The 14,876-nt window shown below is 57.1% G+C and overlaps 2 protein-coding genes across 2 annotated transcripts; both read right to left on the bottom strand.

Annotated features, from left to right (window-relative positions):
- Positions 1–580: 580 nt before the first annotated feature.
- LOC105862781 (glutathione S-transferase theta-4) lies at positions 581–4,928 on the bottom strand. Its single transcript, XM_012749308.3, has 5 exons — positions 4,730–4,928; positions 3,564–3,651; positions 2,251–2,401; positions 1,503–1,679; positions 581–778 (listed from the first exon to the last, which is right to left on the bottom strand). Exons 1-5 carry the CDS (start codon positions 4,839–4,841, stop codon positions 581–583), a joined length of 726 nt encoding a protein of 241 aa, XP_012604762.1. The 5' UTR covers positions 4,842–4,928.
- Positions 4,929–11,030: 6,102 nt separating this feature from the next.
- Positions 11,031–14,310, bottom strand: LOC105862780 (glutathione S-transferase theta-2B-like). The gene is given in 8 exon segments (XM_075996731.1): positions 11,031–11,406; positions 11,409–11,546; position 11,841; positions 11,879–12,052; positions 12,141–12,291; positions 13,256–13,343; positions 14,097–14,149; positions 14,197–14,310. Coding segments are annotated over 8 exon segments (756 nt in total). The 5' UTR covers positions 14,259–14,310; the 3' UTR covers positions 11,031–11,317.
- Positions 14,311–14,876: the final 566 nt, after the last annotated feature.

The raw sequence follows: 14,876 nt of genomic DNA, 5'->3' as shown, positions 1-14,876 counted from the left end.
TAATCTTTGTTCTGCTATTGTTGGGTAGAGTGTTCCATGCATGTCTAGTAGCTCCAGTTGGTTTATAGTGTTGTTCAACTCCTCTATTTCCTTGTATGGTCTTCTGTAGTTATTTTATCTATTGTTATAATAAAAGCGGAACCTGGGCATGGTGGTGCACCTGTCGGTGGCCTACTTAGGAGGCTGAGGCAGGAGGATCACTTGAGCCCAGGAGTTGGAGGCTGCAGTGAGTTATGATCATGTCACTGCACTCCATCCTAGGCAACAAAGTAAGACTCTGTCTCTAAAAAAAAGAAATGCTGTATAAAAGTCATCAACTATTATTATTGATAATGTAATCATATTTAACCTTTAATTTTAAAATTCCTTTTGGAAACAAATTGGGAGGACCTTTGGCTACCTTCTGCTCTGGCATCAGACCTTACAATTACACCACCTGTCTCTGGTTCAGCAGCCATGATGGTTGTTCCAGTTTTTTATTGGACAAAGAAACAGAATTGGTTTTTTTAGCATTTTCCCTGAGGAAGGAGGCTCAGAGGACTGGGCCAGCCAGGCCCGACAGGATGGGCTGCCTCTGGGGTCACTTGTACTTCTGCAGAAACTCACAGATCCTCTCCTTGACCACTGGATCTAACGTGGAACAGTCCCATTCTGCCAACTTCACCAGCCGCTCGTGGGCCTCCCAGAAGAGGCCAGAGCCGATGCTCAGCTCCACGCGCATGCGCCACTCAGCCAGCTTGGAGCTGTTGAGGAAGACGTTATGGTTGCTTGCCATGGGCTGCGGGTAGACAAAGAGGAAGGTGTGGTCAGTCTGGGGCCCAGCCCCACCTGGGTTTGCTCCTACAGCCTCAGGGGCCCTCCCCATCTGCCTCTGCAAAGAATTAGTCTGCTGACCCCCATAGCCTGGGCAAGGGGTCACGGACTCTGGAATAGACGCAGGGTGGGGACGGTGGATCCGAAATCCCCCAGGGGTCTTGGTCACTGCCTTCCCTGCATGGCAGAGGCCACATAAATGCACCACACCCACATATGCCTTCAAATGCACGTGGACGCCCCTCACACCCAGCCAGGAGAGCTGCCCAGCATAGCTGTCTGTCCAGAGCTCTAGAAATGAGGCCAGGCCAGAAGGACAGGTTAGACGCCTCTGAACATTTTATGGAGAGCCCAGTGGGAGGAGGGGGCATCTGGGATCCTGACTGATTGACTGAGAAATGCAGTATTCTCCCAATTCCAGGCTCACCCTCCAGCTCCTCCCTGTACTGGAGAATCTTTGTCAAGCATGGAGGATCACGACTCTCCCTGATGCAAAACACCCTGTGCTTGCTGTTGTACCCCAGGTTGAGTCCAGGCACCTAGACTCAGCTCCTGTAGCCCTCATGGTGGCTCTGCCTCTGCCTGTCTGGCTTCACCAGCCTGTTCTCAAAGTACAGCCTCACTGGTCACAGCGACAGAGGAGTCCTGCCCCTGCCCAGGCTCCAACCCCCCACTGCCCCACCCCACACCTGCATCATCTCCACCAGGGCCACCAGGTCTGCCAGGGATATTTGGTCCCCAGTGATGAACATCCTGTCCTGCAGAAACTTCTCCTCGAAGAGTTGCATGCTCTTCTTCACCTCTTCCAGCGTCTGCTCTGTCTTCTCGGCTGGAACCTCCTCCCCCGTGATCATCGGGATCAGCAACTGGCCCGAGTGGGGGAAAGCAGAGGAGAGGAGGGGAGGCTCCAGCCCCAGCTCCACCTGCCCCCTAGGTCGCTGTGTCCTTGTCTGCTAGACAGACACTGGACAGTTCCAAGGTCATAAAGCAATTTCACTTCTTTTAACAGTTTTGATTGGTGGCTGTTGCCTGGGATCATGTGTTCAGAAAGATTTGGGGAGTCCAGCAGGAAAAAAATCCTGTGATTGATTAGTGATGTCTGTCACAGGCATAGGATTAGAAGTATGGATACATGTACTGGTATTAGTCATCTTCACTCTGACATTCTCTAGTTCAGAATGAAATGTCTTGAGTCCTGTCCTGGGTGAGTAATATCAGCCTCTCCTATGTGCCCTTCCCTTTGTCTTAACAAGACTCTTTTATACCCAGCAGTTCTGTCCACACTCCAGATAGCTCAGGCAGGAAAGGGACCTGAGGAAATGAAGCTCAGAGAGGGATAGAGACTAGCTTGAGCTCACCAGTGGTCAGTGGGGCCAGGACTAGACTCCAGGCTTCCTGACTCCCTTGTCCCCAAGCCCCAGAGGTGGCTTTGTTCACCTTGATCCAGAGTATCTTATTCATGGGCAGTTGAATGGCTGTGTGCTGCCAGGCCATGAACTCATCCACGCGTGCACGCGTGTGCAGGTCTGGTGGGTACCAGTGTGAGGGTGCGCTGTACTTGCGGCACAGGTAGAAGAGGATGGCCACGCTGTGGAAAAGACAGGTCAGGGACACCACCCTTGCCTTTCCAAACACCCCAGCATGGCCCAGGACCAACTGCTGAGATCCCCCTGCACTGGCAGGCTCTAGACGCTGATGTTCCTCCTGGGCAGGAGGGAGCCCAAAGGCCCCTAGGAAAGGCCTCCCCCAAAGCTGCCAGATAGTCAGTGAGGGCAGGGAGGGAGACCGGCAGAGTGAGTAGGAGCTGGTGGGTGAGGTAAGAAAGGGCAGGCCAGTAGGGGGACAACAGTGCTGAAATGCCAGGTGAGAGGGAGCCAGGGAGAAGGAGAGTAGGTGTGTGTGGCAGGTGGGTGGGAGGAGGGTGGGGAGTAGTGAGACGGCCAGAGACACGGTGGAGGCCGCGATGGAGGCCCCAGGGGTGCAGAGAGTACTCGGATTTGATCCTTAGGATTCAGGGTTACATAAGCCAGGGGATGCGAGGCCCCTCCCTCTGGTGCTGGACGGAGGTGTCCCCAAGGGCGCAGAACCCATGACAGGGAGCATCGTTGTCTGGGGAGGACAGAGGCTGCAGGGACGCTGGAGGGGACGGATGGGAGGCTTCTCTGGGGGGGTGTCCAGGCCTTGCTGACTGATGACTAGTGTGAGAAATCGCACAGGACAAAGGACTGGGCTTCTTCACCATCAACAACAACAAACTGCAAAGGTGCAATGTCGGGGTGTGGAGGGAGCTAGAGATGAAAAGAGGCAGGGGAGAGAGACCCACCAGCTGCACTGCTCGAAACTTCTTGGGGCCCCGATTCAAGAAAATATTAATGGGATAATAGGAGACTTGTCAATAGGAACTAGATATTTGATGAAATCCAGGAGTTATTTTATTAGGTGTCCTAATGGTATTGTGGCGACACTTTTTTTTTCAGAGCCTTTATCTGTTAGAGGTATATTCCTAAATATTTATGGACAAAATGCTGGGGTATCTGGATGGTGGGGTGATGGAGTAGATATGGATGGTGCCACGTGGCCCCGAAGTGGATGATGGCTGGAGCTGCACCTGGGTTGGTGGGTCCCTTTTGCTCCTCGGGGGTTAGTATTCCTTCTACTTTAGTGAATGTGTGAAATGTCCCACATAAAAAAGGCACTGAGTGGAGGAGGAGGAGAGACACATGGCAGAAGGGCCCTGGGGAAGACATTACCTTTCGGATAAAACAAATTTCCCATCTTTGAGGCTGGGCAGCTTCCGCAGGGGGTTGATCCCGATGTACTCCCTGCTGTGGTGGTGTCCTGGCAGGAGCAGTGGAGGCCTGTGACTGTGAGGCCGCAGGGAAGAGACCTGGGACTCCCAGGGACAGAAGTGCCTTCCCCTCTGTTTTCTCAAGAAGGGGAAACTGAGGCCTTGAGGGGCACTGTGGCTCACCCCAGGTCACAAGGCAAGGCAGTGGCAGAACAAGGACTGGGATCAGGGCTACCACCTGTCAGCCTGTCCCCAGCCCAGGCTCAGTGACTCCCATGACCTCCTGCCTGTTCCCTGGGACCAGGACAACCCTTGGGTTCAGAAGCTGGAGGCCTCCACCCGCTTCCCCTGGTGCTGGGTGTGAGCCCTGGGGGTCTGGCTCCCCCCTCCCGCCACCCTCACTCTGTCCCCCCTTGAAGGGCAGCAGGGCAGCTGCAGCTGGCAGCACAAGAAGCCCAGGCCCAGCACACAGTGGCGGGACCAGGATGTTCAAAGCGGAGCCTCTCAGCCGCAGTTGGGGCCCCCCAACAGGGAATCCCACATGGGGGAGTAGCTGAAACTCTCTCCTGGCCAGCTGCCTCCAGTTGGAAACATTTCTGGGAGCGCCCCTGAAATCCCATTCATTTCCACAACAGCTCCCATGTCCCCTCCTCTATGTTCTAGAACCTTCTGCTTCTGCCAGCTGAGCTTCTGGAGCCCTTTCTGTGCATGGGGTTGGGCTGGAACCTGACCCCCTGAACTCCCCCGGGTCAGCGTAGCCCTGAGCAGGTCTGCACGCCAGGCGGGGTGGTGTGGACAGGCTGCACCTCTGCCTTGTGCCAGCCTGGGGGCAGGTGCTGGACCCCTGAAGGACAGGGGAGGTGAGGGTGGCAGCCGCGGATTCCCAGCTGCTCTCCCCGCACCTTCACTCTGGAACAGCCTGTTCTTCTCTGCGTGGGGACTGTCCTGAGAGGACTAATGGCTGGCTAAGGTAGGCTAGTCAAGGACACAGCCTACGTGCTTCTTGGTACCTTTTCATTCCTACGGACCTTTGAGGGCTCGCCTCAGTCTCTGTCTTTACTCCCCAGAAACGCCCCTCCCCGTGTGCCTGCCCCCGGGACCAGGCCTGCGGGCTGCAGAGGGGCCGACCTTTCAGCAGATCCACAAACTGGAATTCGAAGGGGATGCTGTTCTTCCTGGCGAAGATGTAGACAGCGCGACACGGCGCGGACAGCAGGTCCAGGTAGAGCTCCAGGGACATGCTGAGACATGCACGGGCCCCCAGCTGCAACAGGCCAGCGCGGACCTGAGCCTGTGCCCAGCCAGAGCTCCTGGCCCTGTGCCCTCTCGATCCTGGGCCCAGGACCCTGCATTCTGGAACTTCTTGTTTCCCTTGGTATTGTCATGAGGCCAGGAAGCCCGGAATTCTCGCAGCAGCAAGGATTCCGAGGAGCAGGCTGGGGAGAGGCCCTGGCACAGGGTTGGGGTGGGGGGCTGTGCCCTGCCTTCTCCTCCCTCGTGGGCCTGTGCCCGCTGGTGCTGGTGCCGCCTCACAGACACCCCGACTGAGAAGGGCTTATGCATGGGAATTCACCAGGTCCAAAATGAGGACGAGACCATGAGAACCAACCCTGGAGGGTTCCAGAAGTAGGGATTGGGGTTACCTACAGGTAAATCTAGCCTGAACTGTGGCTAGAAAAGGATCAGGAGGGAAGAAACAGGACTCTGGGGAGCTGTAGGGGTACTGGGGACACCACTACTGGGGAGTCAGGGGCAGAGGGGCCCAGAAACTTCCTGGCTTGGGCTGGGACTGCAGTGGCTGGACTGTGCAGCTGGTGGCTGAGGAAGGCCACTAGAGCCTGTGGGGAGGCCTGAGCACTACTTGCTCCGTGCTGTGCGACCTTGGGACATTTCCAGTCCTGATAGGCCTCGGCTCAGCGGTGGGACAGACTCACTTCCCCGAAGCTGAGTGGAGAGCGTATGGCGTGTGTTGCAGACTCAGGGGAGCCATTCCTGCAGCCCCTGCACCAGCTTCTGGGCCAGCCAGGGGTCCTGCCAGACCTCCTGGTGTCCCGAGGCTAGAGGATGAGCTTGTGGGCCTCTGGGATGGGCTCGACACCCAGGGCAGCCTCCACGCGGGCCGGCACGCCGCCAGCCGGGGCCAGTCTTGGAGGAGGTCGCAGCCAACAGCAGTGGGCTGGGGAGACAGGCCAGCTGGGGTCGGGGCTCAGCACTGTGCTCAGAGTCCCCCCTAGGAGGGAGGCAGGCAGGCAGGAGAGCCTTCCCTGGATCAGCTCTGTGTCTCCACCGACACTCCCAGAGAGACTGCTCCTCTGCTGTGAAGGGCCCGGCCCCTGGGGCCCCTCGTCCGGGTGCTGCAGGGCTGACGTCCGTGTCCCAACAGCTGCTCCAGCCGTGCAGCACCCACAGGCTGCCCCGAGAAGTGGGGCGAGCGAGACTGGGCAGGGAGGAGATGGGGAGCTGATCCTGGGCCCTTCCCAGCCTCTTCAGCTCCTCTCCATCCCTGCCCAGCCAGGGCATGTGATGGCCCCTGGGGCAATGTGCTCAGAAGGATTCTGAAGATTGGGTCAGGGTCCAGGGAAAGAGCATGCTGTGACGGACTAGTGATGTCTGCCCAGGTAATGGAAGAGAAGCAGTATGTGTACCAATGGACAGGGCCACGGAGTCTCACCTTGCACAGGTAGACACGGGTAGCAGGCAGCTGGGTGGCAGCATGCTGCCACACCAGGTACTCATCAACATGGGCCCAGGCCTGCACTCAGGTGGGTGCCAGTGTGCCCCTGTCTGCTACTTGCGGCTCAGGTATAAGAGGATGGCCACGCTGCGGGCAGGGGTGTCAGAGATCTGCCCACTCGGCGAGGGCCTGGAGGCTCCATCGCTATAGCCAGGGTGATTTGACCAGGTTTCTCTGCACCACATCCCCTCCAGGCAGCCACTCCCCACACCCAAACCACTCCATGTGCCCATTTCCAGCTCTGCTCCTTCCTGGGCCCCATTTCAACCTCCCCTCCCAGCTACTGCCCAGGCCCCGCCCTCCAGCATCAGGGTCCCCACTGGGTGCGAGGGAGGCAGACCTGCTGTTGGCCCTGCACGGGGCTCCCCGTGTTTTCTTCCTAAAGCCCCTCTTGGTAGGGGCTCAGCAAGTCCCCTTCCTTCCTTCCTTCATTGTTTTAAGACTGGGTCTCGCTCTGTCACCCAGGCTAGAGTGCAGTGGCATCATCATAGCTCACTGCAACCTCAAACTCATGGGCTCAAACAATCTTCCTGCCTCAGCCTCCCACATATCTTGGACTACAGGGATGTGCCACCATGCCCGGCTAATTTTTCCTTTTTTTTTTTTTGTAGAAACAGAGTCTCGCTATGTTGCCAAGGCTGGTCTTGAACTCCTAGGCTGAAGTGATCTTCCTGCCTTGGCCTCCCAAAGTGCTGGGATTACAGGCATGGGCCACCACGCCCAGCTGAGAGTCCCTTTTCTTGATCTCCCTTGGGTCCTGAGCACATGGTGCCCACCTTCCATTCCCAGGCAAGTCCTGGGAAGTGGTTGCCCCATTACTCCCATTTTACAGAGGAGAAACCTGGGCCGAAAAGTTCCGCCACCTGCCTGTGGGCACCGAGTGGAGCCGGGGTTCAAAGTGGAGTCTCCCCTGGGCCTGCCCAGCTCTAACGACTCTGAAAGGACGCGTCAGGGATTTCTGGGGAGGGGCTAACCTCAGGCCTGGGCCTGGCCTCTGGCTCCGTGTTGTCCAGGCCTGGCTGGGGGACCCATGCCTCTCCTCACCCCAGCAGTTCCAGCCCGCTCAGGCTCCCAGCTCTAACCCTGAGTGGCCCCTGGGTCTTGCCCCTGCCCCAGAGCTGGGCAGGCTGAAACGAGGGAGGCGCTTCAGTGGTTCGGAAAGGTCTCCAAGTCAGGGGTGATCAGCTTTCTTTCTCCTCCCTGCTCCTCCCCCTAAACTTGAGCCCCAGAACCAGCCAGAGCCTGGTCCTGACCCTGCGTGGGCACCAGGTCACCATACCTCTCTGCCGGCAGGAGGCCACCATCCCTGAGGGCAGGCACCTTCCCCAGGGAGTTTTCCTTAAGCAATGGAAAGGACAGTCTTGCTAATGGGCTAACACAAAAAGAAAAATAAATAAATTTCTAACTGGCAGCCTCGTAGAGTGAGTGGCATGAACTCTGTCCCTAGGGTTAGCAGCATGAATATCTCTCCTACAGAGATGTTACCTAGCAATTAAAAGTAGCTGAGCTGACAAAGGAAATCATAAATCCTCATTCACATTGGCCAGAGCTGGTCAGTTCATGTCCCCCAAAGGCAAAGGAGCCTGAGGTGGGGGCCAGGGGAACAGTCTGACCAGCTGTCACTCTAGATTCACTGCCTGGAGACAGAAAGGTTTTCTTGAGTTTGTTTAAACAGCCTTGGCAGTTCCTGGGTGGACGGCAGAAGCACGAGCTCCCCTCGCCTCCTCAAGGAGAGACGCCCCAGATGTCCCAGCTATCAAGAAAGAAGAAACCAATCCCTGTGATCAGCCCGCGTGTGAGACAGAAAGGCTGAGCTCAGCAGTTTCTCAGCTGTCCTGTGCTAATGGGGCTACCATCATAAATCCCCCGCCCACCGCCCGCCCTCCTTAGCCTGCCCCAATAAAGGGTCAGAGTCACGTGGCCTCAGGACCCAGGCCTCTCTTTTTTATTTTTATTTTTTTTTTTGAGACAGAGTCTTGCTTTGTTGCCCAGGCTAGAGTGAGTGCCGTGGCGTCAGCCTAGCTCACAGCAACCTCAAACTCTTGGGCTCAAGCAATCCTCCTGCCTCAGCCTCCCGAGTAGCTGGGACTACAGGCATGTGCCACCATGCCCGGCTGATTTTTTGTATATATTTTTAGTTGGCCAAATTAATTTCTTTCTATTTATAGTAGAGGCGAGGTCTCGCTCTTGCTCAGGCTGGTTTCGAACTCCTGAACTCGAGCAATCCGCCCGGCTCGGCCTCCCAGAGAGCTAGGACTACAGGCGTGAGCCACCGCGCCCGGCCCCAGGCCTCTCTTTGTTTCCTGGTGCTGTGTCTTTCTCTTCTGAGAAAGAGTAAAATAAACTCTGTGCTTCTTTCTATCCCCAGCTCTGAGAATTCTTTCTCACCAGCGTATGGACCTCACACCTCACAGGAACTCCGGCTCCAGGTGCTCCCTGGGGTCTGGGAGGAGGGCAGGCTCAGTGCAGGGCTTAGCCCCTTGTCACCCCCTCCTCGGGGCCTGACCAGCCACCTGGCTCACGCCAGGCCAGCTCCACTGCCGCAGCTCACGGGATGCCATTCCTCCTAGCGAAAATGTGGATGGGGTGGGTGAGGCGAGTGTAGGTCCAGGAAGCGCCCCAGCCCCAGGGCTGCACCCACCTCTGAGGGTTGCTCAGCCCTCTGGCCAGTGCTCTCCCTCCACAACAGGGCCAGAGCTCTGTGCACCTCCCTGGAGCCCATTTCCTCCGGACTGGCTGGGTGGCCCACTAAGCCACCACCCCTCCCTGGCCCTGCGAGTGGAGGCAGGGCTGGCAGCAGCCTTCTCAACGCTTCCAGTGGAGGTGCCGGCAGGCCGGAGGACGCGCTTCGGGGTGTCCGCATGGCTCTGTGTCTTCTCTTCCACTGCCCCTCGCCCCGTGCGCGCCCACACTCACGCACTCTCACCCACACACACGCACAGGCTCTCGATTCACTCAGATGGCTCAAAAGCCCATCCTCACCTGTTGTGATTCCCTTTTCAGTGTCACTTCCCCCGCACCTCTCAGCACCCTGTCACATGCCTCAAGAGCCCAGACCCGTCTCCAATGCCTCCAGCGCTTCCCTCTGCTGAGAGCACCAGCTGGGATCCAAGGTCACTTTGCTCCTCTCCTGCAAGGAGCCCTGGGACCTTGCCACCCCTGTGCTGCCCCACAGCATGGTTGGCTCAGCTGGGGTCACTCTCTAGGACTTACCTGCCACCTACACAGCATGGAGACCAACTGACTATTGTTTATTTACTTCTTTTTTCTTTTTTTTTTTTGAGACAGAGTCTCACTGTATTGCCCGGGCTAGAGTGCCGTGGCGTCAGCCTAGCTCACAGCAACCTCAAACTCCTGGGCTCAAGCAATCCTTCTGCCTCAGTCTCCTGAGTAGCTGGGACTACAGGCGTGCGCCACCATGCCCGGCTGATTTTTTCTATATGTTTTTAGTTGGCCAATTAATTTCTTTCTATTTTTTTAGTAGAGACGGGGTCTCGCTCTTGCTCAGGCTGATTTCAAACTCCTGACCTCGAGCGATCCTCCTGCCTCGGCCTCCCAGAGTGTTAGGATTACAGGTGTGAGCCACCGCGCCCGGCCTATTTACTTTGTACTTTGTTAGCGTGTCTGTTGAGAGCAAAACCATCCAATTATGAATCACCAAAAAGCAGCCTGCATGCACCAAGAAGGCACAGGCTGCCGCTGCCCAACCCTGATGCCCAGGGTGCGGGGATGATGGAAAAGCCCAAGAAAATAAGCCAGGGTGTCCCCGAAAGTATGACGCATCTCTGCAGGGAGACACAGCCAGAATAGGACCAGAGAGAGAAGCCCCATACCAGGTACCTCCAGGGCAGGACAGCTGCAGTGTGGTTGCTGCTTGGGGTGCTCCAGGCTAGGAATGGCACAGGGTGGGCCACCAGTGCCACAAGAGAGGCGGCAGGTAGATCAGAGCATGGTGCTAAGGACCCCATTTATTTGTCAGCAGTGACATCTAAAGTCACATCCAAAAATTCCATGCTCATCAGTCACATAACCTATGAAGACCTAGGATCAAACTGGGGTACTGCCCCTCTCCCAGGTGATGCCAGCATACTGCCTGGAGCTCTGAGTTCCACGGGCTTCTCCTCCAGCATCTAGGTTTTCATAATTCCAATGTCCTCCCGTGGTCCCCCAAACCCAGGAGTTGTAGCTTCTTGCAGTGTCTACCTCTGTGATAATCTGGCATCTCTCTGCCTAGAGAGTTCTCCAATGCCTGGTTCTTCTCCAATGCCTCCAATTCTTTTTATTAAATTCTCCCTGTTAAAATAACTACAGTAGATTCCATCCAATGGATAAACATGGAGGTTTCTATGATAATGTAAAATCCTACTGTTTGTTTGTTATTATCATGAAACTGTCCTGGAAGACAGGAGTGCTTGTTAAAATAAATCTTTTAAGTTTCCTAGACTTCAAAGACTGTTACTACATCCTGTGAAACATCACTTGTATCCTTTAATAGTTATAATATATAACATCACTTGTATCCTTTAATTGGTTCCTTGCTTATTTAATATTTTATCGTCCTTATAATGAGGTTGTGTTGACTTGTTATCTGTGAGTTTTCTTTGGATTAACCATCATGAGACTTACTGGCAAATGCTTTTACTCCATGCATATAATACAACAATGTAATAAAACCAGCAACTCTTGGTTCCTCATTCAAAATGTTCATAATCTTTACTATATTTGAAACACTGATAATATTTGCCGATTTTTAACTGGTTTGTTTTTCTTCATGTTATTGTTTTTAGGAGCTCTTTATATATTGTAGATTTCAGTCTTCCCTATTGGTTATATATACCACACCTTAGGAGTGGCAATGCCAAGGACACCAGGGGTCCTGCCTATGCAGAGCTCCTCCTGAAGCCGGAGACAAGGGACTGGGGCAAGATGGACAAGAAGAAAGGGGGGAAACAAGGAACAAAATGAATCTTTATTGCTAATCTCTAGGCCACCATCTCAGACTTCTCAGGGGATCCTGACGATAAGACGCAGCATGCCGGACAGGCCTCTGGTGGGGGCACAGGGAGTGTTTCTTGGCCTCTTGTTCCAGGATGGTCAAGATGAGGCCATGGGCCTCCTGGCACAGCTCGGCACCCAGGAAAGCCTCCACTCGTGCACGCCATGCTGCCAGTCGCTGCTGGCCCTCAAACACGTCACAGCCAGCAGCCACGGCTGCAGGGACAAGAATGGGAAAGTTGTGGGGATACTAGGGCCCCAGTGCTGGAAGCACAGGCAAAGATGTCAGGGACATGGTCCCCTCTGCAGCCCCCACATGAGGCCCAGGCAGCGTGGACAGCCTCCAGACCCAGAGCAGCCAGGATGAGACCCATACCCAGGCAGGAGGCAGAGGCCAGGGCTCTGGCCCCAGTTCAGCTAGAGACTCGCTCCGCGATTCAGGGCAGCGCTGCGGCTTTCCCCAGGTCTCAGTGTTTCTGTCTGACTCATGGGGGTGGCCCTAGAAGTGACGCTGGCCACAGCTGCCAGTCCGCCAGCTGAGATCGCACCAGTATCAGCTCCTCCAGTGCCATGAGATCGGCCAGTGTCACTTGCTGGCCGGCAAGGAAGGCCCTCTCCCCCAGGAAATGGTCCTCCAGCTGTTGCAGTGCCCGGGCCATGGCGGTCCTGTTGCGGTCCATCTTCTCCTCAGGCACCTGTGTCCCAAGGAGTGGTGCCAGCACCTGATGGGGGCAGACAGTGGGCTCGGTCTATGGCCCCTGCCTCCTCCCAGCTTCCTGACGGTCAACCACTCTCCAGATGTCGCCTCACCCAGATCCACAGGGGCATGCCAAAGGTGTCTCGGATGCAGTCGGCGTGCTAGCCCAGGTACTCATGGACGCGGGCATGGGCCTGCAGGTCAGGTGGGTACCAGTGGTCTGCCGTCTGGTACTTAGAGCTCAGGCAAATCAGGATGGCCGTACTGGGAACAGGGTGGGCAACACAGGCCATAAGGGTCCTGGCACCAGGCCTTTACCCCGAGCTGCTCACAGGCCCCAGTGGGGCCCTGGGGCTCCTCTGTTTTATTTTTTTTATTTTTTTTTTTTTTTTGAGACAGAGTCTCGCTTTGTTGCCTAGGCTAGAGTGAGTGCCGTGGCGTCAGCCTAGCTCACAGCAACCTCAATCTCCTGGGCTCAAGCGATCCTTCTGTCTCAGCCTCCCATGTAGCTGGGACTACAGGCACGCGCCACCATGCCCAGCTAATTTTTATATATATATATTAGTTGGCCAATTAATTTCTTCCTATTTTTATAGTAGAGACGGGGTCTCGCTCTTGCTCAGGCTGGTTTTGAACTCCTGACCTTGAGCAATCCGCCCGCCTCGGCCTCCCAAGAGCTAGGATTACAGGCGTGAGCCACCGCGCCCAGCCTGTTTTATTTTTTTGAGACAGTCTTGCCTTGTTGCCCAGGCTAGAGTGAGTGCCGTGGCGTCAGCCTAGCTCACAACAACCTCAAACTCCTGGGCTCAAGCGATCCTGCTGCCTCAGCCTCCCGAGTAGCTGGGACTACAGGCATGCGCCACCATGCTCGGCTAATTTTTTCTATATATATATTAGTTGGCCAATTAATTTCTTTCTATTTATAGTAGAGACGCGGTCTCGCTCTTGCTCCTCTGCTTTTGACGGACCCCCTTCTAGACTCACCCTCCATCCCCAGCTGCCCAGCACCGTCTCCCCCCACTCCCCGCTTTCTTTGTTATTGTGGGTGCTGCCTCTTGGCCAGACTTTCTGCTTTGCACTTTAAGAATCTCATCTCTGTGATATCCCAGCAGGTGCCCTATGAGGTAGACTCTTATCCCTTTTGCCTTTCTCCTCACTGCCTGTGGGGGCTGGAGGGCCCACAGTGGGGACAACCCAAAGTCAGGAGGGTAAGAGGGAAGGGAGGCACCTTTCCGTTAAGAGGAAGTCGCCATCCTTAAGGACCGGCACCCTCTGCAGGCTGTTCACCTGGAAGAACTCCTTGCTGGCTTGCTGCCCTGCAGGGGAAGAAAAGGTTTCCGCCCGCCCCCACAAAAGGCTGGGCTGAGAAACAGCCTGGGGCCAGAGGGCTGGGCCAGTCCCACACCCCGCATGGGCCTCCCACCCAGCCTTGCCACGTCCTGGGGCAGCCAAGGGGCTTTGGTGGGTGAAGAGAAGTTATTTAGCCAGGACCGGGGTGGGCCACAAGGAGGAAGCAGAGTGGGTGGCTCAGCTCTCTCTCTTTTTTTAATACAGAGTGTCTCAGTCTGTGGCCCAGGCTGGAGTGCGGTGGCACAATCATAGCTCACTGTAACTTCGGACTCCTAGGTCCCAGCGATCCTCCCGCCTCAGCCTCCCAAAGCGCTGGGATTAGAGCGCGAGCCACTGTGCTGGCCTCTCCCCATCTCTTCCTTCTCACAGCCGCATGCAGTTCTCCCAAGGTCTCCAGGGCTTCGCGAATTTCTTCTTCTTCTTTTTTAAAATAGGGCTTTATGAACTTAAATGCGTGCTTTCGACGCAGCACTCTGAAAACCCAGGCAAGTATTTTCTCTCCACCCCCACAAAGCAGAGGGTGACATTACCCGCCGTCACAGAGGGCAGCAAGCTAAGCTTCAGAGGGGCGGTGGCTCGTCCTAGGGCCCCGAGTCGAGGGCCTTCTCCGGTGGGAGACGACATGAGGGGCTGGGAGGGGACGCTCGGGAAGGCGCCAGGCGAGGGCCGGGCGGGGGAGGCGCACGGGGTCTGCGGACGGACGCACGGGGAGGCCGGGCCAGCTCTGAGCAGCTCCACCGTGCGCAGATCGAAGGGGATGCCGTTTTTTTTTTTTTTATTTCAGCATATTATGGGGGTACAGATGTGCCGTTCTTCTTGGCGAAGATGTAGACGGCGCGGCAGGGCTGCGACAGCAGGTCCAGGTAGAGCTCCAGGCCCATGGCGGGGCGGCCGGGCGCGAGACCGCAGTCGCGGCAGCAGCCATGGCAGGCGCGGAGCTGCCCGGGAAACGGAGGCTCGGGCCCGTCCCTGGGGCCGCAGCCAATGGAAGCGCGCCCGCGCCGCCCGTCCGCCCGCCCGCTCCGGCCCGGCTCGGCCCGCCCCGCCCCCCGGTTTCCTCCCGCCCCCCCAGGGTCCGGACTGTGACCCGCGCCCGCCGCGGGTTCCGGCGCCCTGCGGCGAGGCCGGCTGGCCGAGCGCCCTCGCGGGGAGGTGGCGTGGGCGCTCTCGCGGGGAGGTGGGGCGGGGAGGTGGGGCGAGCGCTCTCGCAGGGAGGTGGGGCGGGGAGGTGGCGTGGGCGCTCTCGCGGGGAGGTGGGGCGGGGAGGTGGGGCGGGGAGGTGGGGCGGGGAGGCGGGGCGGGGAGGCGGGGCGGGGAGGTGGGCCGAGCGCTCTCGCGGGGAGGTGGGGCGGGGAGGCGGGGCGAGCGCTCTCGCGGGGAGGTGGGGCGGGGAGGCGGGGCGAGCGCTCTCGCGGGGAGGTGGGGCGGGGAGGTGGGCCGAGCGCTCTCGCGGGGAGGTGGGGCGGGGAGGCGGGGCGAGCGCTCTCGCGGGGAGGTGG

Source organism: Microcebus murinus, chromosome 22 (assembly GCF_040939455.1).
Source record: "Microcebus murinus isolate Inina chromosome 22, M.murinus_Inina_mat1.0, whole genome shotgun sequence".
Lineage (NCBI taxonomy): Eukaryota > Metazoa > Chordata > Mammalia > Primates > Cheirogaleidae > Microcebus > Microcebus murinus.
The sequence above is the reverse complement of the archived record's forward strand: the minus strand, read 5'-3'. Positions and strand labels throughout refer to the sequence as shown.